Raw genomic sequence first — 25,470 nt, 5'->3', positions numbered from 1 at the left:
GATACAAAAAGATTTTCATAGTCAGTGACTACACTCAGTTTACAGTTGTTTTCTTGAAGACTAAAACACACACACACACACACACACACACACACACACACACACACACACACTCTAACCTTCTCGGTTTTCTCCTCCTCTTTTTCTTTCTCCTTCTCCTTTTCCTCAGTCTTCTCAGAGGATAAGACAACCATGGTGAGTTTTCTCACAATTTGCTTAGCTTCCACTATCTCTCGCTTGTGCTCTTCAATGATGGCATTATCCCCTGGAAGAAGCTAAGGAAAAAGAAAAACATTATTCATTTTTAGAAATAAGTGACTTATTCCTTCCTGATATTCACCAACTGAGCACTAGGCAGAAGCTGTGTTTTTCTCTGACACTAATCACAAACTTACCTCTTGGAAGATTATTCTCCTTGTTACCATAGTCCCAACAGAAAGTATACTATTAAATTCTGAAATCAAGGACACGAAGAATATACTGTTCACCTTCTACCCCTTACCATCACTAGTTCAACATTCAGTAGTAGAAATTGTGACAACTGAGCACATGACTGATAATCACATTAAACAAATTAAATGCCTTAAAACAAAGAGAATACTCATACAAAGAAATCATTTAGAGAAAACTGTATTTCACCACTAAGAAAATAACAGGTAACCAGCATGCATAGAGTTCAAAGGCCCTTCATTTTATAGAAACATAATTTAATGCTTGAGAGCATTTCCTATCCACCTTCAATTTGGGTTAAGCGGGTGTAACATCTGCTCCTTAAAAAGGTGTTACATTAAGAAACTTGTTACAGTAAAGCCTGAGCATAATCTCATATTTGATCAAGTGAGGAAGACAATTCCACACACAAGAATTAGAAGTTCAAGTTGTGAGAGAGAAGAGAAGGTCTGCTCTTGAGAGGGACGCACTTCAAATCCATACAGATTTCATTCCTAAAAACCACGCTCAAAATTTTATCTGCAAACAAACAATCGTAACTTACTGGAGTTAGGACCTCTGGCAAAGTAATCTTCTGCTGGTTTTAAACATGGGAATTTTTTTTATTTATTTATTTTTAACTGTTCTCTCTTCTAATAAACTGACAGTAAAAGACAGAATCATCAACAAAAAAAAGGTATGAAAATTCTTTCATTTCTTACAAGTTTGGGGGAAGAAAGAATCCCAATAGGAAAATTAAGACATTTAAAACAATCTACTAAAGTTCACAAAGAAATACCTTGTGAGGAAAGTCAAAGAGTAAGTTACATCTTTTGGATTCAATATCTATTATACACATGATGTCTGTGTGCGAGCAAAAAGCAGATCTTACAGGACTGAGGGATGGAGGAAACAAGGACATTCTTAACGAGAAGCACAAGCCAACAACTGTTGTACAGAAGGTGCACAATGTAAGTGTTATGCTCTAAGCAGCATGTGTGTTAGATAGTTTCAGGGAACTCCCCTAAGAAGTGAAATTAAGCCTGTCTGAAAAAGAGGGAGAAAATGGCACGTCAAACGTTCAGTCAAAGATAAAACATGCAGCCTGTCAGAGAACTTTGAAATGGAAGTAGATTGCAAATGAGACCAGGAATCAACAGGACAAGAGGCAAGCAGTGCAAATAAATGGAGGGGGCATTCCAGCTATGAGACTGCCTCAAAACACATGCATACCTGTTCAGGTCTGAGCCAAGACTGGGCAAGTTCTTAATTCTCAACCTAAGCATTCACCTTGTAACTTTATTAACATTTCTTCATAAACTAGAACTATCATCATGCATTCCTCCCTCCACACTGATTATCTGAGATACCCACTCCCACTCCTGCTCCACCTGACGTAGTTTTAGCCAAAAAGAAGCATGAACGAACAGTCAGATTGCTACTGATGCCATTAACTGCTACACAAATCAACAGCACAACTACATTCCAAGATTCCCATAGCTTTAATTAGATCTCACTTCCTTGATTTCAGTGGAAGATTTAAGGGTCTTGAAATACATGGATATTGTGAAATTAAAATCTGGTGCATAATGTAAAAATATTTTGATAACTGTAGCATTCTGTTTACCATCTGTCACATTAGTATGCTGGGTGGATGATGGAATATCCTTGAGAATATCTCTCAGATTAGATCAGAGGACGCAACTTCATTTTGCTCTGGCAGGCTAACAATTCAGAATTCTTGTATGTGAAATTACATCCCTATTCAGGAATACCTAAGTTTTTTGTTTTTTTTTTTAAAGCTAGTATTAAAATAAAAAGGTAAGCAGTTGATCATTCTATCACTTTTTTTTTCAAAAAACAAACTTAGAAAAGTACAACACTCAAAGGGTCTAGCTCTTAGGGGAAATTACTCAGGACATTTAAAGCCCACTTCCTATCGCTTAACTCATCTCCTACACAGGTAGGAAGTAAATAAATCTAGAGATGGTACACTCAAAGAAAGCAGTTTTCACACTTCAGTGTGTGCTTGAGTGAATATGCATCATTAGAAAGCATTGAGAAATTTAAAAGACAGTAAGTGCCCATAAACAGGTATCAGAAGGCATATCATGAGGCTTAAGCTTTAAGAACAGAATAAAACATCTGGCTTTTTTTCAAAAACTATTTTTTTTCTTTTCGTGTCTGACCAAGTAGCACTGTGACCTCATCACTTACATGAACATAAAGATCTTCCAAATCTATGAGATTATGTTGCAACAGGACAGCAGCAACTCTGTACAGGGAGGAAGGTGTCTCACCACTTGGATCCTAAAGACAAGATTGCAAATTAAAAGTCACAAAAGATGTGAAATTACTTACAGGTACATTAACACAGTTCTCCTTACTATCATGTTATTTAAGTGATTCAACTCCAAAGGCATATTGCCATATTACTAGAATTAACTGCAGTACACAATCAGAAATTTTTAGAAATGACAAGATTCAGCTATATGCACACCTTAAGGTGCTTGTATGCAATTCCTCACATTAAAAAAAATATTTGAATATTCTCTGAAAGAGTAGTCAGGTATTGGAACAGGCTGCCCTGGGAACTGATTGTCACTGTCAAGAAAAGCAGGGACGTGGTTTAGTGAGCATGGTGGTGGTGGATTGACAGTTGGACTAGATGACCACAGATTCCCAAACTCACTGATTCTGTGACTTTCTCAAATATCATTTGGACCAAAGAGCATGTTTGTAAGGGAATTCTGGATGATAAGTTTTATTTTTATTAACGTTTGTCTTACAAAGAACAGTGCTTCTATAACTATGTGAGTTAAAATGAAAGGTGTCACAATCAAGACTGTTGATTTTCTAAGACAGCCAGATGACAGCATTCTGCTCTAAAATACAGAGAATTCCACTCAAGTCATGAAGTTGTTGCTTTTAAAACTAGAATTTTACAGATTAATTTCTATGTTGTTTTTTTTAAAAAAAAAAAAAACAACAGCACAAGTCTTATCACTGACTGAAGTTCAGCACTGAATAGAATCAATCACCAGAAACAGTAATTAAGAATACAAATACATTACCTGATAAAACTTGAATTTGAATCCAAGGATATGGCATAGAGTTTGAGGTTCACACATGTACATGTAAGACTCTATCAGTGGTACAAAGAAATCATCATACTCAGGCCTGCACTCATAGACTTCTAGGATAATATCCAAAACTCTGTTAGGATCAAGGTTAAAACATCCTACAGGAAAAGAACAGAGAAGTTTACTATTGTTACTTTTCATTTATATTCTGTTATTAACCCACAAACACATTTGTTTTTCCAAGTTAAATCCAGCCTGAATTTTAACAGAAAAGAATTACATACAGCAATCTAAACTACCTGTAACTACACTGACTGTGTTAACTTAGGTCTAAGATTGAATTAGGCAAAGACAGTCAACAGGACTTTCAATCCAAATTACACAAATACTATGAAATGCCATCTTAAGGGCACCACTTTGATAAATACAAAGCAAACACCTCTAATCCCACTGTGCTTCTTTCTTTCTTCCTTTTCCCTGTCTTGGGGCACATTCATGCAGCTGCACAGATGAGCCATGCGAACACAGTTCATTATTTTACATTCCAAAACAGTGATAGATGGATTGCAGCTAGATCCTGACCCATCTAGTTGCACTGTCACAGCAATTCAGTATTACTGCTAGCATAAGGGTGAACAGTTCATATATTTGAAGGGAGCAGGAACAAGAATAACGACATAGATCATCCCAAACCAATGCTGAAAATTTATCTGTATATCACCAAAACTCCAGGAGCCACACCACAAAATAAAGTACTACAGTCTACATTTAAACTACTTTTACCTTTGTATCATGAGAAAATTTAATCCAGGCATATCCACTATGCAGAAATCTAATTAGTTTTTCTTTCCCCAAAAGCTATTTCCACTGTATTAGGACCTACTATGTTAGGGGAAGTGACATCTTATAGGAAGTCTATCTGCAATATCAGAAATTCCAGCAGACAAAAAAAAAAAGCCATCTTCTCTAGCTCTCTTCCAAAAGGAGTATTACTAATGGGATTTGGCAGTCTCAACCAAAACTTTGTGAAAGATGGCAAATTCTAAAATATTAGCACAGCTTTTGGAACAACTGCAATGTCATTGAATAAAATAAGCAATAATGGAAATACATACATTATGTAAAGAAAGCCTAAAATATATTTAAAACAGGAAATGCCTATAATTCTCTATATTTCACACTTCACAGTGCTACTATTATCACAAATCAACTAAGAAATATGGAGAAAAAAAATCACAAACTGAATTACACATAAGAATAACGTTTGTTCCTTCATGAAGAACCACTTTTTCAACTTCTTCAGAACTAGAATATTCATGCACTGAATTCAGTAAAGCAGCAAAAAAATACTGTTACTTTCTAATCCATCTACTAAAAGATAACTGGTACATCCTCAGAAGATATTACTTCTGTGACTTCATTTCAGCAGATACTCAGAAGGTATGTGTGGAACCTACTGAAATTACAGTATTTAAATTAATTGCAACCACACAACATTTGCAAAACTGTTTTCCCAAAGAAACAGGAACTTCCAAATGTCATAATTCAGTCAAAGACAACAATACATGTTGTTAACACAGCATGCCTGCATCAGATCATTTGATCCCCAGATGATCTCAAACAGCTGCCTAAGGTCACCCTCCACTGTTTTAAGACCATTTAATTTTAAAACCATTTAAGAAAATCAATGACTCTACTCCTCCAACAAATCCCTTACCTATTAAAGATTTGATATTTTCAAGGATTAAATCACTAGTGATATTTCCAGATAGGTCTTGCCCCAGTTCTGCAATCAGCTTTGCATAACCTTCGTTCTCCTCTCGTAATAAATTGAATTTCTGTTGCTTGTAACTGCAAATAAAGAGAAATCAAATGTTATTGACACACAGTACAGTTTATTCATGATCTTATAAATATTAAGTTTCCCACACATATTGCTAATCATGAATACAATTTACTAAATTGTAAGTTTTATCAGCTATTGGAAAAATTGGAGAATGCAGTCAAACAAAAACCTTCAAGGGAGCAAGCAATCTCCAAATAAATCCAGCTCTTCTTTTATTTGAAATTTAGGTCATTTAAAAGCAAGATTGTGTTTGTACTGACAATGAATCCTGTTCTTGCATCCTATGCAAGACAGTCTTAGAACTACCTATCACCTCAGCACTCTGCTCACTGGGACATGTTGTAGCTTTAAGTATTCTTTGATACAGAAACTGAAACGCTGCATGCAGAAAAATATACATACACAAAAATATACGCTATGGAAATGAATATATAAAAATATATACTAATGGAAACACCAAATGCCTATGCTTAACAGACCTTAACAGACACAGCAACAAAAATTTGCTCATATTTTGCAAATTAACATTTGTGACAAATAAAATAAAAGTATTTAATCTGCACAACCAGAATCACTGTAGCAAAGAAAAGGTCAGAGCCATAGGTCAAGTTAAAACAGCCTTTAGTTTCCATGTTCTCGAGAAACAGAAGAGGGCTACTGAGGTTGTATTATCAGTGATTTCCTAAGAGTGCAGCAAAACATTTTTCCTAAAAGAAAACTGAGTGTTTTATTAAAGTTTCTTCTTAGAAAACACTGTTCCCAAATCAAATACCACTGCCCTTTTTCACCTCACACTCCAAAAAAATAAAAAATAGAAAAACACAAAAAAGAAAAAAAAAAACCAACCCTTGTCCCCAACTTACAATAGTTTTGTCTTTATTTTAACAGACTTCTGGTTGAACTGTTGAGACTGCTTGATAAGTCCTAATGATTCCAGTGTTTCTGGATCTAAACGCTCCTTTAGGACAGTATCGGATACAAGATACTAAAAGAAAACCAGAAGCACACATCAAGTTTGTCAGTTATGAAGACCTAGACACATACACATCATACATCCTCGTACTGATTTTATAACAATGCCTTTAGAACAAAAACTGGAAATTACTAAACCCAAACTGGAACTTCATAAGGATACAAGGCACATACAAGAACACCTTGAATAACAAGCTGTAGAGCTTAACTGCTGGTTACAAACTATACATTGCTTAGCACCCAGGGATGTTATTACAAGAACCACATATTTGTAAAGCTTATGCCCACTCTCCCATTATCCATAAGAAAAGCCTGTATTTCACATGATGATTTTTCTTACAAGTTAAGCTTATTCTACATCATTAGGAATGCCACTTCAAAAGACAAGAGTTGGTTGCATAAAGAAGTCCTACAAAATGAACTTCAGAAACAAAGTTTCTGTTTAACTGAGGGGAAAAAAGCTCAGCTCTCTCAAAACTCCTTCGAGGAACTCAAGGGACAACTATCTCACTTCACCATAATGCAAGAGATAAAGGTACTTAGAAAGCATTCGGCATTAGATTAGCTAAAGTAGTTGAAAAATACAGACAGAGGAAAAGGTAACAACCACCTCCTACTTAATCAGCTGGTCTAATTAAAAGATGTGATTACTAGCCTTCTTCCAGTATTGCTCTTCCATCTGCTTTAAGGATTTTTAAAATTCTCATTAAAGAACAAAAGAAGGAGGGGGAGAAAAAAAAAAAGAACAAATCATAGATGCCTTTAGGTACTTAAGAGTCTCCATTCACAATGTGGGACACAACTCTGGATCAAAATTACTTGTATTTCCCCTCATTCCTGAAAAACCAAAGCTTATTTCTGATAGCACTTCTCGTACTTTAAGTTCTTATTTCATCATTTCTATGTTATATTCTTCCTCCATCCAAAAACTCCTTACTGAACAATAATGCAGCAACCTTGCTGCGCAACAAGGTTGTTTGGATTCCAACAAACGTTTTGCACTTCATTATAAACAATGGGAAAGTAAATGAACTATTTGTATACAAGCAACCTTGCTTGTGCTCTTGGACAAAATTATACTTTGGGTTCACATTGCTACAACATTAAAACTACATGCAGTATTTTATGAAAACAGGAAAATAAAAGTGTGACATAGGTTGGGCCATATCTTCAATTTTTATCAAGACACTTCTCTTCCAAAAAAAAAAAAAATAAGGAAAAGAATTCACCCACCATAACCACAGATCTTTAAAAATCTGCAAATCATCTTCTCAGATTTTGGCGTATACTTTTACTGAAACAATTTCTAAATGCAACTTACCAAGCATGATAACACCAGCTGAGTAAAACAATCCCTTTTAGTTTTTTCTTCTAAGCAACTTGTTTCAATATCTAGAACAGAGGAAGATGAGAGAATGGGGAAGAAGAAAAAGAAGAAATCATTACTTGTGGAAACTTGCCTGTCACATTCAAACAAATTAAATACTTTCTTCCTCAATTATTACTCTGATAAGTGCTAATAACAACACAATGCAAAGTATCTTGTTTGTACCTTGCTAACTTCCTGTTATCTTTTAGTTAACTTTGAGGCCCATGCAATATTTTAACAAATCTCACAGACCCACAAATCATGTGAAAAGACAGAAGAGAAACCAGAGGAGCACCATAACAATGATTACTTCCATTTTCTCTCAGAACAAGGTTTATAGCAAGCATTAAGAATCATAAGATGGAAAGAATAGAAATACAAATTGCTGAAGAAAACTGGGTGATCCTAGCCTTAATATCATAATGTTCTAGTCTCTTTTGCCTGGACTTCAGAGTAACTGCTGTTTACTGCCCAGTCAGTAGTCTTTTACTAGCTTTAGTTCTGTATTTCAGTTCTTTCTTTCTTGTCAATGACTGGATACAATTCAGAAATTCATTCCTGTGAGAAGAGGCCATAAAACAATCACCAAGGAAGAATGCTCATCTAGAACAGCTGTAAAAAGGAGTGGAAAACCCAGTAAGATGGAATGTTACCTGCAGGGGGAAAAAAAGAAAGCAATCCTGATAGTAACAGATACAGCCCAGAGAGGGGAAAAAAAAAAGCATTAAACTCAGTCAAAAAATAAGCAAGCAGTTACATTGAATTTCATTTTGTCTCTGCAGTTTGAAACATAGCCCTCACTCATACTACCTCTGCTACTTGAGGCATTTGGTTACATAATTTCAGCTAGGGAAGCAAGCAGATACATTAATTTCAGTTTTTCAAGTAGTTCAAGGAGCACCCATTCAAGTTCTCTAACTCAGCTGAACAGTAAAGGCTGACAGTATAGCACTGCTATACTGTCATATAAACTGATATATACTGTTATAAAAACCTAATTTTTGCAAAGAAAATAATGATGCAAGTAGACAGAAATATCAGCAATGAAATAACCAAGAAGTATGAATTACAAGTTGCAGAATTCATGCTACGTATTAAAGTGTAACTGATTGTGCACAGCCAGGCTCAGCACTGGCTGAACCCACATCTGTGATGAACAGACTGGCAACAGAATTCACTGAGATTTGTTGAGAAGGACCACAGAGCAAGATGTTAAAGTGTGATCTGAAAAACGGATATTAAAATCCTAATAATGACAGAAACAGCTTTGGATCAACAAAATGCAACACAAAAATCCAGAAGTTACCAAAGTAAGAAGTACACATCTCTAAAATCTACTGAGTTGTCGTTAACTAACAGTGACAGTGGAGATAATCTTTACAGAACCCATTCTGAGAACAGAAGATGGCACACCAGTAATGCAATTGATTTTAAACACTTATAACTACACTCAGTCACTGGCTGCACTAACTAGCATCCAGCTCCTTTCACTTCTCTCGGCAGAGCCATTTCCACTCCACTTAGTAGGTAAAGATATCTAGAAACTGTAACAGAACAAAGCAGAATAAAAAGACATTAAGAACTTAGATACAGAAGCACTGAACAAGAATGAATACATTTTGTAATTAAGTCATGCTTTGCAGATCAAATGAGAAATCCTGCAGAAATGAACAATTAAATGCACAAAGCATGTATTCCTTCAAATCTGTCACAGTGCAGAAAGGAAGCTCACAGCTTACCTAATATGCAGAATGCATCAGCTAAGATGGAAGGCATGTCCTCACGAAATTCCTAATGAGGAAAAAAAAGAACACACATAGTAAATACAGAATTTACAACATGGACGTTGAAAATCCTTACTCTACTGCATAAAAGAATATTTGATCAAAACATTCAGATTAATAATGCAGTATTAAATGAAGTGGCCCATTAACAATACATAAATAGTGAGTAATTACTGATTGCAGTGAAGATTTTCCAAGAGACCCAGTAAGAATATTTGGGAAACATCTGAAATAATTCCCTGACAGACAAGTCTACATACATATTAGACATTTAAAATCTGAAAATCTGAATCCACCACTAATCAATTTCTTTCATTTCTACGTGTACATAGCAACCGATTTCTAGAAATAAGTTCTGTCTTTGCTTATGAACCATGTGGGAGAAAGGAGGGGAAGAATACAGGCGTGTGAACTTTAAGAAAAAAAAGATATCCTTCTGCCCTCCCCCACCTCCACCCCAGTGATTCTCTCACTCTGGAATACCAAACAAAAAAAGTTCAGTCTTTACAAAAACTCACAACAATTTTCTTAAAGAATCACATACAACTTACTGCATACACCTCTGTAATATAGCATAGTAATATGCACAGTAATAATAAACACTGAGAATGAAATCTAAAATGCCCAAATTACAAGACTGTAAAATAATTGATATTACATTAATGTCGGATTATTTGCTTCTAATAACTGTGCACACACACACTTTCATATACGTCATTCTGCACACCTCACACCCCAACAGCCAATTAAGTATTTTCAGAAAACAGAAACGCCAACTAACAGCTGCCCTCAAGGAACATCCCACCTTTGAACAGCTTCCCACTTAATATCCAAATGAGGCGACTGACTCACAGCATTAAACCTGCCATCAAACCAGCACTAATTCTGTGTGGTTTTTTTCTTAAGTTACCCATGAGCACTTAGTGTTATTCCTGGACAAAGGCAGGTGTGTGATAGGGATAACTAACAGGAAGTTCTTAGGTACATTTGCCCATGTCAAAGTCTCAGTCCTAAATAGCAATCATGGCAAGTTTTAAAGCAAGAGAGTTGCAGATAAGTGAGAGTTTATAATTTAAAAAAAATAGAAACATATCATGCAGCTCTAAAGCTTTCCTAGAAAACCTGTTTTTCCATCCTGCAATTTCCAGTACCCTTCTACAATAAATGTGTCATACACAAAAGATTAAAGGGTTTGTACTCTAGATTTAGGAAAGGATCTTTAAAATTATGAAGTTTATTTTCATTATGCGTGTCTGCACGTGCATAGGTACCTAATGTATCTATTCCATACACAAATACATATCTCAATATATGCAAAAACAGTAGCAATAAACAAACAGTTTTGAAGGTGATCTGGCCATCTCAGCTGTAGAACCAGAAGTAAGCTTGCTGTTACACTAATACATAAATTAAGAAAAAAAGGTAGGTGGCATCACTGTCATGCTGCATAAGCAATTAAACCTATTTCTAGCATTTACAAAAAACTTCAGTCTTCACATAGCCTTAAATTACCTAATTTGTAATTTATGCTAAACATGAACATAGCTACACACCACAAAAGCCAGAAAAAAAAACAGAAACACTGACAGCCTGCATATATCTCAAATGACAGAAAAGAAAAAGGATTTGACAACTTTTTAGACATGAAAAGCTATCTTCTTGAATATCATCCATCTTAATTCTCATTCAGACTTTATAATGGACTAAAAATTCAGTAAGCAAATCAATACAAATATAAACTTACTATAATATCAGCAAGAACCCCAGAAGCTTGTTCATGCTTCAAGTTTCCTCTAACAACATGAGATGAAAGCTCATACAAAGCCTGCTGGATATCTGTCGAAAGAAAACAGATTATTGAAGCACAAACGAGGTACCTCTTGGTCTACATTCTAAAGCCATGGATGTGTATGATAGTGCTGTAGACTTCAGACACTTGACAAGTAAAGAGGCACACAGCTCTTCATAAGAGGGATTATTTTACTGCCTCTGACAGACTGAAGTTGACCATCAATGTCTGCAACTTCACAAAAGCAGAAAGTAAAAGACTATCTATTCTCATGAGTTTACTGAATAACAGTAAAACAGGATGAAAAACTGCAGTTGTGAACATAACAACTTGAATCTTTGCTGTTGACTTAGATACCTTTAGCTTAGAATTCACGAGTATTGGATTTTATTTCAGAACGTTTTATATCATAACACATATGCTGTCAAAAACTATTTCTCTTTCAGAAAGTGAAAACTTAACAGGAGAAAAATGCCTCAGAAGGACTTCTAATTATTACAAAAGTCTGCCACAATTGAAGAAAACTAGTTTACAAAAGCTTACATTGTACTGAAATATTAAGCACAGATATTACAACTGAGAAAAATCCTGCAATGTTACAATGTGGTGGTTGCAAAAACAGCTACGGTCAGCTCATAAGAAAGTGTTCTTTAAAAAAAAAAAAAACTGCTATATTTTTGATGTACAAGAAATGTTAGAATTCCATGCTTCCAACTTGCACCATGCAGTTTGCTCAACAAATAGTACTTTCCATGAGCACATCCACTGCAGAGCAAATCAAAACTTTTCCTTTAAATTTCAAAGATTTCCTAAAGCAAGAATTTAAAAAAAAAAAAAAGGAATTTTAATTTCAAAGATAAAGGAAAACAAAACAAACACAACTTACCTCTGAAACTGAGGCTGTCATGGCTTTTGTCTTCACTGAGAGCGCGACACAGTTGCAAACTGTAGTAAAGAAAATATTAACAATATTTTAAAATAGTTAGATACTAGGAAATTAGCAGTAGATAACCCACAAGTGTTTCAGGGCTGTTGTTGTTCTGGCTAAAATAATTTTAATTCAAGTCAGTTTAAGTGCCTAAGTACATTTTGGTTTTCATATACACTAATTCACAGGAGAAAATAAAGGGCAAAGAAACACGAAGCTCCCAATACATCCCATACAGAATGGGACCTTCATGCTTCAGTCACAGGAAAATTCTGACCACTAATTTTTAACACCAACACAAACAGGATTTCCTTATGCAGTGCTTTAGCAAGAATAAAACAGACTTCTATCTCTAAGTACATAGTGTAACATATTGTTAGGATTCACTACAGGCTGCAAAGGCCTGTTCTGTTCTGTTTTCTTGGTCACTGTCAAAGTCACTCCTTAAGCAAATCAGCCATATGTAAAAAGCACACTAAATACCATACAGTCTGGTCCACAAAATAAAATTCTAGCTCCCTGCATGATAAAGTAAATGCTGCAGTAGCAGGCCATGTGGCACTGAAGGCTTAGAGACAGACGTGCATCCCAAGCTTCCAAGGACTTCATCTTCCATTACTATTTTCACTCCAGGAGGAGGCCGCAAAAACAAGCAGCTTCACCTTAACGAACATCAGTGCTCAAAAGGTGGTGATTTACCTCCTTTATTACAGCCACCAAAGGATATCCTCTAATAACCTTATTCACACCTGCAAATTTTCAGTCAAGTTTACAACTCTTCCAGAAGAACTTTCCATAAGAACAAACTGAAGACAGTACCAGAGTTACATTGTATTCCTACCTACATACTAAGTCTGCAGTCTCCTACCTGACCAATTCTTTAACATTATCTAACAAGGCAAGTAAGTTCAACTGCTACAGAGTCTCATTACGGAAAAATAAATCATAAAGGAGGATTTGGTAGCAATCCATCACTCCTCCTATTTGTATCCTGCATAGATTACCTCTCCAGCAGGACTAAACCACTGTTCCAGCAATCAAAGAATAATATTAAGCAACAGCAAGGCATATTTACCTTTTAAAGACAACTGGAACGTGGTTAGTTTTACACATAAGCAGGATATGATCATAAGAAACATGCAATCTGAGCAAAAAGTGATGCCAGGGCAATGACATCTCTAATGCTATTGAACAAAACGAAATACATTCCTAAATTACCAGAAAAGCCAGTGCAAAGTAATGGACAATATTTCATTTTTCACAAATGGTAAATGGTAATGCTAAATGCACTACTTCTTTTTGAAGTGGGTTTTTTCAGCCATTCTCAATGAGAATATTAAATTTAATTCAAGTCGGACCTAAAATTTAGATTGCTACTCCATGCAGAAGGTGTGAATGAAGGAATCGTTTTTAAGCTCTGCACACAAATAACAGGGAGGCGAAACCTCAGATTCTACAGAATTATCAGCTTGTCAAGAAGTCACCAGAGTAAAGGGAGCAGAAAGGAAGGAAGACAAGGCAGAAGCTCCCATCCAGTACCAAAAAGCCACGAGATTAGTTATCCAGTCTTAGCTGAGTACAGAAGTTAAAGATCAAAACATCAGCCCTTCCACAAGAATACAAACCACCAATATCTGTATGATTAACCAACCAAGAAAAAAAAAAAAGAAACAACATTTTCCCACTTAAAGCCCAGAAAATGGAAACTTATCAGGTCCAGCTTTCAGTTCAGCAGTCCAAACATCAAAAGGTTTACAACTCTTAACTTTACTCTGGATCATTTCTGCAAGTTTAGGATGTGTAAATTCTCTATTCTACTACATCCCACCTGAGTACAAAGTATGTAATAAATCTGAACTGCACTTAGAGGAGAGAATAAGCCAGGAAGTAAACATTCAAAAGCAACAACAAAAAGAATCACTGCTGAAAAAAAATAATGTGAAAAAAAAAAAGTTGTATTGGATGAAGATGGGCTGCGTTTGTTTAAACAGCAGCAGCTCCAAAGTTCTGTAGGTGCTCAACACAACAAGTTTGCACAGAGCCAGAAGTTGAACTAAGGTTCCCAATCACACACAACTACATCTCACACGTAGCATACGGCAGAAGTTATCATGAAGTGCACGTGTCTGCAAATATTGACTAAATGCAAAACTTCACTGATGCAGATAGCTCTTTTGTTGAGCTGAAACACAAACAGAGGCATTTTGCAGCTAGGTTGGCCAAACTACAACTCAAGTCTGCTTGCCTGACTCTCAGCCCTCTAATTGCTACTCCACATTATGACACGCCTCGTGCACACAGAATAACGAACACTGTGGGAGGGCCAGAATGATTTGTGTCTCAAAATCTCAAACTGAACATTGAGCTTCTTCAGTTTATCCTGAAGTTTAACATATTGCATAAACGGCCAGCTGAGCACACTACTGAAGTCCTGCTTCTCCCTTCAGTCTGTTTGATCTGTCACACACACACACACCAAAAAAAAAAACAACAAGCAAAAGCAATCCCATAAGCACTTGCCATTGTGTGTGTTGCCTATGTTCCTATATGCTATAGCCATACACCAGCACCTTGCTGCACAAGGCATCGCAGAAGACAATACAATGTCAATACAAAAGGACAGTACGTGTATACACAAACAGATAGGATCCTAAGCACACTAAGCAGTCACTCACATGTGCCAACTCAATCTCCACACCTACCTTGCAGTAGCAAAACAAATATACAGAATTTAAATAATGTTAAAGAATTTAGACAGAAAAGGATCTGAACAAAAAGAAGAGACGTGATGACCGCATTGTGACAAACCTCTGGTTTTGGTAACTAAAAAAACCTCAAAACTACTACACGTATCCATATCAGATATTATTACACACTGGTGGCTGGGTTAATTAAATAGAAAAGCTCAACAGTGTCCAAGAAGTGCATGGTCTCTATCTGTAGACTCCAGAATGCCACCTTACCTACTCACTTGGGACATTCTAGGACATACAAAACCTTCATCTTTTGGGTTTTGGCCATTACTGCCAAACCATGAGGACAAAGGGATCACATCAGAAATAATAAAGTTTACTCTTTCCCATAGGAGATAAAGAAAATATAGAAGATAGTCAGTCAAAAACTGATTTTACTACTGCGTTTCTTTAGGAACAACTCTGTATTTCATTTTCTTTACAAGTAATTTTTTTTTTTTATTTTAAACTAACAGAACCTCCAAAAGACTACAGTTATATTTTAAATCTGTACATCTTACAGTATAGGCAGAGCACTACCACACATCTCAGGACTATGTAAGAACACACAACAGCAACCACCTTAAGCATTTGTTGGTAATTGCAGTGCAAGCCAAAACACTAAAGGCAAATCATTTACTTTTTTCAGTACACTGCCAAAATACTAACACAGGCTGACCTAATCAAATCTTGGATAATAACCCAGTAAATAAATATTTCTACTTAATTTATATTTTTGGGTCTTTGTTTTAGATAAGCAATTTGGTAAAACAAGAAGTATAACTACATCTACTTACCTTTTAATTTAACACTTAAAAATATTTTCTGTGTTTTGGTTTGGATAGAGAGTATAATAGTTTTATTTGCATGCAGTTAGAAGAAATGAATAGGAGATAAGTTTTGGAAAAACAAAGGCTAAGTTAAATACTAGGAAGTTCCCCCCAGAAAGTGTGGTTTCTTACGAAGTTCTCCAGGACAATGGCTACAGATGCATTCTCTTGTGCCTAGAAAATAATTTCATGCATATTTCACATTCATAAAGCTGACAACTTTTATCCAGCTGCAATCACATTGCCTTTAGAACTAACGGCATTTCTTGCAAGCTACTGTTAACATCACGTCTGAAACAGTGTATTTCCATTTGGCATAAGGGCCACAGTAGAGGAATTTCACTAATTTTATTGCCCCCACAGGAGGTTCACGCTTCCTTCACAGTCATGTTTAAGAAGTACGACTGAAGGAGAAAGGGAGACCCACAAGAGGTTTGTCCATAGCCTTCCCACAGCTCAAATTCTGAGAATTCAGTTGAAACAGTGCAACTGTTGTTAACTGATCCAGTAGAACATTGCTGTCCTCAGGCTCAATATAACCTCAGTGATCATAACAGGGAAGTTATAAAAATCATCATCTTATTTGACAAGGCAAAAAAATGACTCAAGGGCCACTATGGGAAAAAAAAAGTGGATCTGTATGTACAGCACATCACGTACAAAACCACATTTTACTAGAGCCACTAGCACATTTTCTAAAGACATCAGTATGTATGTTCATACACGTTATCCTTTGTTGTTCATACAGAAGTTTAACCAACTTCAATAAAAAGTCTCCTTATTTATTGCCTAAGGATCGTCCAGCTGTTGTTGTGCAGTCGTTGCTTTAAAGTCAGTGCAAACCTCCATTATCTGGGGGCTCCTGAACACTTAAGTTTTTATTTTTCAGAATTCAGGAACTGAACAGACTTTCTTTGGCCTTGTATCACACACACAGAAACATGTGAACTCCAGCACAGTTCAAGCAAAGCAGTGACACAGCCATAAGAAGGTTCCTTCACTATAAAACAGAGAGTCAGGTGAATGCAGAGTTTTGTACAGAGCGCTTCTGCGTTTATTCTCTACCCCATTAACTTTCCTCAAATATGAGGGCAATCATCAATCCTAACTGCAGAATCTAGATACATGAGCAAAAAAAAGTCAAAAGGAGCAAAAATACCACACAATGTTTCCCATAAAATGATTCCCCAATATTTGCCTATATTTGAAATCTCAGGATTTTTTTTTAGTTATAATAAAGAGCTAAAGGAAACAGAAAGACTAAAGTACAATCACGTAAGAGCACACAGTAAGTTGGGCACTCTTGTCAAAACTGATGCTGTAAAGGAAAACTGACAGCCTGGTGAATGACGTGTGAGCAAACGGCCAGACCAGAAATCGCTATAGAGGATAGAAAGCCGTGAAAAGCAAGCCCACAGCACAGCTGGATCGATGTGGGAAGCTGCACCCAGTCCCTTTGGTGCTCGATTCCTCCCTAGGATAACTGGAACCGGCCGACCCCACCAAGGCTGAACTAAAGCGGCACAGCGCCAGGAGGCCGGGAACGGGCAGAAACAGCGAAACGGCGGCCGAGCCTTCCACTAAGGAGACGGGCAGCGCGGGGCCGGTGAAACGGGAACGTTACGAGGCGCCGACAGCCGCGGCCCGGTCCAGAGCGGGAGGGGGCGCTCGGAGCCGGCCGAGCCAGGCCCGGTACCGGCAGAGCGGCCCGGCGGCGCGTAGCAGGCCCGGCCCGGCCCCCGCCCTCGCACGGGTTCATCCCCCAGCGCCGAGCCGCGGCCCCGCGTCCTGCCGCCCGCTCCCACCTCCCCGCCCCCCGCCCCTCTCTCCCTCCCGCAGACCGAAGGCCCGCCGGCGCCCCGCCGCCCTCCCGCGCCCGGCCCAGCACTCACAACTCGTTCCTGCCCCCTTTCTCCCAGTTCTTTATCCACTCGGCGGGGAGCACGGTCGCCATCTTCCCCGTGTGGCGCCGAGAAGCCCGGATGCGGGAGCGACGGGCGCAGGTCAGAGGGGACGCTGCGGCCCGCGAGGCACGACGGGACGGCCGCGCCGTACCTAAGGAGACGGCGCGCGCAGGGCCGCAACGGCGCGTGCTCCGCAACGCCCCGAGGAGTGACGTCACCGGGCCCGGTAATGGCGCTGTGACGCATGCGCCGTTCCGCGCGCCGCCCCCTCGTGCTGAGGAGGGCGTTGCAGATGCGGTGTGAGAACTGTGCGTTTCATAACTGCCGTTTTCCTTCAGTGTTATAACTCGGAGACAAAACGTTGTGTTTTGAAATACGGGCTTGCATAATTTCAGCGTGGTGCTGAAGCATACAGCTTATTCAGCTGTGGAGGAGAGAGAAACGATTGGCGCTGCGTGTTCTCAGTTCACGTAGCCATGGCAGTGATTAATGGAGAGCTGATTCTTAAAGATTGTAGAAATGTGCTTGGGACCATATGCAGAATGCACGAGGCTTTCAGCAGGTCTCGTATCTGTGTGGCTGTCACCCGAATCTTGGCGTATATCAGTCAAATATGGAAGCGTGATGGTTTTTAAAGGATGGGAGTTGTATGCAGGTTTTGGTTCCCAAAGCTTCACAGTGTGAAGGTCACTGAAAAGAACTGTAGAAAATCTGTGCAAGTGTTGTATGTCAGCCATTCCTTTGAGTGCTAAGCATATGAGTTTAACTATGTGAGTTTCAATAGGGCCAAGTCAGGTCCTGCATTTTGGTCACAACAACCCCAGGCAACCCTACAGGATTGGGGAGGAGAGGCTGGAAAGCTGCCTGATGGAAAGGGACCTTGGTGTGCTGATGGGCAGTCGGCTGAACGTGAGCCAGCAGTGTGCCCAGGTGGCCAAGAAGGCCAATGGCATCCTGGCTTGTATCAGGAATGCTGTGGTGAGCAGGACCAGGGAAGTCATCCTGCCCCTCTACTCGGCCCTGGTGAGGCCTCATCTCGAGTGCTGTGCTCAGTTTTGAGCACCTCAGTACAGAAAGGACATGGAGGTGCTGGAGCAGGTCCAAAGAAGCAAGGCTGGTGAAGGGCTTGGAGAATGTGGCCTATGAGGAGAGACTGAAGGAACTGGGGCTGTTTGTTCTGGAGAAGATGAGACTGAGGGGAGACCTTATTGCTCTCTTCCAATATCTGAAAGGTGACTGCAGTGAGAGCGGGGTTGGTCTCTTCTCACTGGTGACAGGGGAAATGGCCTCAAGTTGCGCTGGGGTAAATTTAGGTTGGATATCAGGAAAAAAATTCTTTACAGAAAGGGTGGTTAAGCACTGGAATGGGCTGCTCAGGGAGGTGGTTGAGTCACCATCCCTGGACGTGTTTAAAAACCATTTGGATGTGGTGCTCAGGGACATGATTTAGCAGAGGGTTGTTAGAGTTAGGGGAGTATGGTCAGGTTGTGGTTGGACTTGATGATCTTGAAGGTCTTTTCCAACTTGAGCAATTCTATGATTCTATGATCCTAAGTGCTTTGTAATATACTCACAATCTGTTCAGGGCCTATTCTTGTGTATGTCTGCGCTAGTTAGTGACATCAGCTGAGACTTGCAGACAAGGCATGAGCAGAGTTTTCCTTTTAGGCAAAGGATTGCACAGTCAGGTCCTGAAATATGAAATATTTTCTTACATAAATATTGATTTCTAGCTCAACATTATCCACAGTTTTCAAAACATTGCCATTCTGAGTTCCAAATAACTTTTTTTCAGTTTTTAATAAAATGATAAAAATTAATAAAAAATAATTTAAAACAATGCCAAAAAACATAGAATAATACACTTCATAAAGAATTTTCTTATAAATCCACATGAAACTAAGTATTTTCTCAGAAATCATAGTCAAACAGAGGACCATATTTCTCCAATTTCCTGGTTATAACTAGATCACTGAAAAAAGAGGTGGGAAGTGCGTATAAATGTATAATTATGACTTGTGTTTTAGAGTCTAGATTTGTTCTAGACTAAATCTGCTTTCCACTACTTCCATTAGCATTTCTGAAACTATTTGCTTTCTCCAGTTTTAGACGGATATAAGAAAAGCCTGATACAAATCTTCATAAAGGATCTAAATAAACCTGTATCTCGGTTGGTGTATGGGGCTGCTGAATCACGGCCTGAACCTCTGATTGATCACCTGAGGCAAGCAGTGAGTCAGCCACGGGAGCACAGGTGAGGGCAAATCACCTGTGCTGCAGGAAGAGGGTGGAGCCTGGCTGCACCTCTCCTAGACCCACTTCAGAGCTGACTGCCAGTGGGGAAGGATTTCTTCTGGAGATCTGTTCCACTGGAGTCTATTTTGTGAGCCTAGGATAGGGTGAGTGTCTTTCTTTCATTACTCCAATATAATAATTACATCAGCCAAGCTCCTGGATATACTATACCATCTGTATATCCATTGATTAGACAGTTGGCTAAAGTAGAATTTAGATATCTCTTAGCAGTTCTCTTGCAATTAATTTAGCTGTCACATGCTTCCTAGTATTTTTTACAAATATGCATATGTTTATGTTATCCATTTATATTGTTACAACTTCTTCAATCATAAAATACTTCAGGCTGGGAGGGCCTTTAGGTAGCCACCAGCTTCAGGTATAAGTGGGCTGCTCAAAGCCTTACTTGAGTGTTTTAAATCCTTTTAAGGAGATGACTTCACAGATTTTGAGTATTGAGGAGATTTTTCCTTGAATCAGGTTGGAATTTCCCTCATTGCAAGCTTGTCTGTTCCCTCCTGTTTTGCAGTGCTCTCTGAGAATAATGTGGGTCCATAATATTTGTGTAGAGCTAAAAGAAGCACTTTGTGAATGTGTATAAAACTTGTTCTACTTATGATATGTAACTCCTAAAACACAGACATTCATACCTTTGAATGGGTACACAACAGCCTCCAATGTTTATTCTCCATCCATTCACAAGGCTTTTGTGTGCTTGAAAGAGTGTCAGAGGTATCCTAAGATTCCTGTAAATGAATCAAAGACCTTTTTTAAAAGCTAGGATGTTTCTCTCATTTCAAAAATTCTTAGAGATTTCCATCTCAACAAGGGTGGATCTATTACAGAGAATTTTCTTTTGGCATTTCATTTCCTTCTGTTATTTTTATAAACTTACGTTTACCTGTCTAAATATTTGGATAAAAAGAAGTCTTAAAAAGAATGAAAAATAATGATGCTTGCAAAGCCACTATGTGTTACGCTGCAGTCTTGAGTCACCTGCTCTCCTTCCAGCCTGAATAAAGAAAAAAAGTTCAGATTTCTTCCAACTTCATTAAAGAAAATACCTCAATTGGGCTCTATGGTAACAGCTGGATAGCAGTAAGTTATTATTAAGCTTGACTGTAACTATAAGGCTTTCAAAGCTGTGGTATATGTTGCAGCAAATACACAGTTACAAGAAAGTAAGTGTTAACTTAATCTTAAAAAAATACATATGCTCTTGGTTTTTGAAATAAATACTATGGGTAAATGTGCAAAAGCAGAAGAAAGAAAATGTCTGAACAGTTCATTTCCTCTATAATAACCTTCTTCATGAACTTGTGCGACAAGGCACAACTTTATTATCCTCTGTGAGGTACAAACGGCAGAAGGTTTTGCTCTTGCACAGACATTTAAGGGTAGCAATTTGGAATAAAATGTCCTTTAATACTGTTGTGGGTCTTTTAAAATACATTTATGTAAGAATTAATTATTCCACATTCCTGAAATATGCAATTTTATTTATTAATTTATTTTTGATCAGTCACAGTTTGGTGGTTATTCATGGGTTTTTGTGTTTTTTTTTTTATGGTTTGTTGATTTTTTATTTGTTTGTTTATTTTGGTTGTTGTAGTTCGATTGTTTGTGGGGGATTTTTTTTCTGGGAACATTTCCTGAATTCTCACACAAAAGAAAAAGGGGATGATTTCCATTTGGTAAATGCTGTTTAGACAAGATTCCTAATAAACATTATCTAGTACAGCCTGTTTCTATTCAGCTGGGCTATTGAAAGGAGAAACATTCTCACATAAGTGACTGCCAAATAGATCTTCTAACAGAGTATTTTCATAACTAGGCTTAGTATCCATCAGCCACAGATTCAGGTTCAGTTTCCTGACTACACTGGTCTGGAAAGGGTCTGGTCTGAGTTTTGAAATAGTTTCATTCCACTTCTTGGTTCTTTGGTTCTGTGTATGTTCATGCATCTTCTGGTAGAGAATGGAGGGCAGGAATACTTACTAAGCTCTCTTCCACACAATACCTGTGAAAAGGTGGCTTATTTTATTAAAAATGATGCTGTTAATCTGGAGAGCACTTCATCATCTGACCTGAGACTGAGATTGTGTCTGACAGGAATTAGAATAGTTACTTACTTGAGAGTATTTCAATCTACCTCAAGGTTCTTTGGACGTTTGGAGGGTGTTTTCTTTCTCTGATCAGCATAAGTAAGCAAAAATAAAAACACTGGTTCAGCAATGGAACTGAGAAATCTAGAAATATGGGGGAAAAAAGAGAATTGTTTTTTTAATCACAGCTTCACTAACTGATAAAATGTTAGCTGTGAAATAAAGACTGGCAACACAGTTCCTGCTGGGAAATCCCAGCAGGATGAGGACGAGCTGTTATAATGGGTTGTGCTCCCAGAGCCATTGAGAACAGGGGTGATTCCTTCTTGCCTGCTTCAAAGGCACAAGAAAGAAATAGTAAATGCTTTAAGAAACATTTTGAAACACTTTGTCTTCTAGTACATACACCTTCCTAGCAAGTGCTCTATCAAAGTCTGTTATTAGAATTTCAGATATTAGTATTTAGAGTTTGAAAATATGGACAAAGTTAGGAGCTTTGCAAGTTTTGCAAGCTGAACAGTGACAGTGTCACCAACAAGGCAGCTGGGAGGCTTGCAGCATAACCTGGGTCCTCTGCTGCAGAAAGGAGGAGTACAACTTGCAGAACAGGTACTCCTGACCTGTTCATCTTTTGCTGGATTGCCTGATGGCTGGGTGTCCTGCAGGATGGCCCTACATCATTACACCTTTATGTAGCATCCACCCCATAGAACACTGTATTTGAATTTATGGTATTTTGCTGGCAAAAGCCATCGGGTAACTTCAGTACATCATCAGCCTCAATCCTGCACACTTGAGGTCTGGTGCAGCAGCTCTGAGGCAGAGGCCATGCTGGTGTCTGAGGAACTCTGAGGCAGCTGTGCTACGCTCTGTGCTACGCTCTGTGCTACGCTCTGTGCTACGCTCTGTGCTACGCTCTGTGCTACGCTCTGTGCTACGCTCTGTGCTACGCTCTGTGCTACGTCTGTGCTACGCTTTGCTACGCTCTGTGCTACGCTCTGTGCTCCTGTCCCTCCTGTCTGGGATGTGTTCAGAGGAGACTGGAGGGCTGGGTGCTGGGTGCTGTTGGAAGCTCAGAGAGCCAAAGTCTGCCAAAACAGCCTCTGCTTACCAACAGCTGCAGCTTGCAGGAGCTGATAGGTGTGGCTGTTACTGATGTTTGTGGGCCCTTACCTCTGGCACATGTTAGTGGGTGAAAGTGTGAACACTGTAGTTGCCTCACATTTGTTAATTGTGAGAGCTAAGAGTATTACTATACTGAGAAAATATGAAGGTTTGAAGGTCAGCCCTGCATTTGGTGAGTCAAACTCTTATCAACATGGTCCACGCACTCATTTGCGTTGTACCTCAGATATCAGGTACGTTAAAATGGAAGTGTCTGTGCCTAAAGATAATCATGCAAGAGAGAACCTGAATTCCTAAACTTGGGGCTTGCAGACTGTTAGACAGAAAAGATATTTCTGAAACTGTCAGTCCTGACTCTTTATTCTCAGTCCCAGATCAGAAAGCACTCTTCGTTGTTTCTCTGTTCCGCTGTTTCTTTTTCTTCTGGTATCTTCTGACTAGAGTCCAAAGGCAGTGTATTCTTAAATAAACTTGCCTTTGTTACGAGTAATCATCACATATATTGCTTACATATACAGCAATATGAAGCATTCAAGGACTAAAAACAAGTTTGCCCTTCTAAGATTTAGACAGCTATTTTGAGTTTTCCCCCATTTACAAAAATTCTCAGAGATCCACAACAGGATGTGGGGCAATTGAAAGACCAGATTGGTCAACTAAAAGGGATATGTTTGTTCCTCATAGTATCCCTCTTTGTGCCTATCTTCCTCTTTTCTCCCATTGGGACAGCCTGTGCTGAACACAAAGTAGGAGATAGGCAAGCACTGCCTTAAACATGGCCTTTTTCAAGTGACTGTACCACTAAATCATAATGTATAGTACCTGTAAGCCAATGCAAATATTGCAGCATGAAGGAGTTATGGCCATGTGTGGTTTTCTGCTCATATGCCAAATGCTTGCTGAGTTCAAATCCCAGCTCTAGATGATTATTTATTGCATTAATCAGTTCAAACAGAGCTAAAATAAATCACTAGTTACATGTTTACCATTTTCCTCTCCATTTGGCTTTTATCTTTACTCATCTGCTCAGAAAGTAAAGGAGAGTAAATATTCCATGCTTCTTCCTGAGTTGGCATTAGATGCAAGTGAACTTGGAAGCAGTTTCAGCTAGCAGTATCCCAAAACACCCGAAGATCTTTTGTTTCATACTTAAACGCAAACTTTTATATGGGACATCTGTTATTGGATTAAGTACGACCACCTTTATTTCATGCTTTAATTTTGCTAAGGATATTTTATCACTAACAGATTTGGGAATTACAGGAAAGTATATCCTGCCTAAGACCTTATACCTGAAATAGAAAAAGCTCATTATGTTTTTTTTCAACTTTTCCTGTTTCTGTAGTATGATGATACCCCTAAATATTTCTAGCTTCCATTTAGTCTTTCTACTACCTTCACTGAAATGTAATGGGAATGATGTTTATCACATGCTGATGAAAAGAAATAAAGGCCTGATGGGAGTCATGCTTTTCTGGAAGAGAGAGATGGTATTCTGTGGATCAAAAGAAAATGCAAGACTTCCATATTGCCTTCAAACAACTCCATCTCTTCCTCCAACAGCAATACAGCAAGAACATTGGATGCAATTCAGAGAAAAAAAAACACAGATCTCAGGCATCTGTTCTTTATCAGTTATTCGATTTAGTAGTGCCATATTCATTAGAAAATGTTCCTAGTTAAGTTACTGTTCTATCCTTTTTTGCATTTGATTTTCTGCTTCTGCTGCAACTCTGAAATGTTAGCTGTGCAGTACACAGCTTTTCCCACTCCATTTATTAACCCAATAGTAACGGACCCGTTAATCTTAGCATTTGAAGGTCATGACTGGGCTTCAGAATTCTGATGTCAATAAGATTAGTAAGAAATAAGAAGTTACCTTAATTTCTTACAGAATATATCAACAAAGGTGGATTCCCATGTTAACTTCTGTGACTTGTGACCCATTATTGATTAAACAGTCCATGTCAATGAACTAGTTTGCAGTCTAGTTCATATTTGTCTGACTCAAATGTCCTGAAGCGTATTGAAATATGGAATGTATTTGTGTAAAAAAAAAAAAAAAAAAGTCTGAAAGATATTTGGTATGATATGATTTTTCATTTTTATAAGATTTTTTGTTATAGATTCACTGAATAATTCAGATTGGAGGGGATCTCAGGAGGCGATGTAATCCAGCCTTCCACAGGGTCAGCCATGAGATCGGTTCATGTTGCCCAAGTCTGGTCATGAAACTCTCCAAGTTTGGAGACTGCTTGAATGTCCTTATGTCAGGAAAG

The 25,470-nt window shown here is 38.3% G+C and overlaps 1 protein-coding gene across 5 annotated transcripts in view; it reads right to left on the bottom strand.

Moving 5' to 3' along the window:
- Positions 1 to 17,837, bottom strand: part of THOC2 (THO complex subunit 2) — a 51,375-nt gene extending 33,538 nt beyond the window's left edge. For 3 of the 5 annotated variants that reach the window (XM_085230462.1, XM_085230466.1, XM_085230465.1), the window contains exons 1-10: positions 17,655 to 17,836; positions 12,159 to 12,217; positions 11,228 to 11,319; positions 9,439 to 9,490; positions 7,652 to 7,722; positions 6,222 to 6,343; positions 5,230 to 5,363; positions 3,504 to 3,670; positions 2,647 to 2,739; positions 120 to 275 (exon numbers count right to left, since the gene is read on the bottom strand). In XM_085230462.1, the coding sequence (XP_085086588.1) occupies positions 120 to 275; positions 2,647 to 2,739; positions 3,504 to 3,670; positions 5,230 to 5,363; positions 6,222 to 6,343; positions 7,652 to 7,722; positions 9,439 to 9,490; positions 11,228 to 11,319; positions 12,159 to 12,217; positions 17,655 to 17,716 (1,008 nt within the window). In that variant the 5' untranslated portion in view covers positions 17,717 to 17,836. Of the gene's footprint in view, positions 1 to 119; positions 276 to 2,646; positions 2,740 to 3,503; positions 3,671 to 5,229; positions 5,364 to 6,221; positions 6,344 to 7,651; positions 7,723 to 9,438; positions 9,491 to 11,227; positions 11,320 to 12,158; positions 12,218 to 17,654 lie in introns of all 5 variants that reach the window. The other 2 variants (XM_085230464.1, XM_010715404.4) reach the window with 2 other exon arrangements.
- Positions 17,838 to 25,470: the final 7,633 nt, after the last annotated feature.

Source organism: Meleagris gallopavo, chromosome 9 (assembly GCF_905368555.1).
Source record: "Meleagris gallopavo chromosome 9, MGAL_WU_HG_1.1, whole genome shotgun sequence".
Classification (NCBI taxonomy): domain Eukaryota; kingdom Metazoa; phylum Chordata; class Aves; order Galliformes; family Phasianidae; genus Meleagris; species Meleagris gallopavo.
Note: the sequence above shows the minus strand (reverse complement) of the source record. Positions and strands in the feature narration are given on the sequence as shown.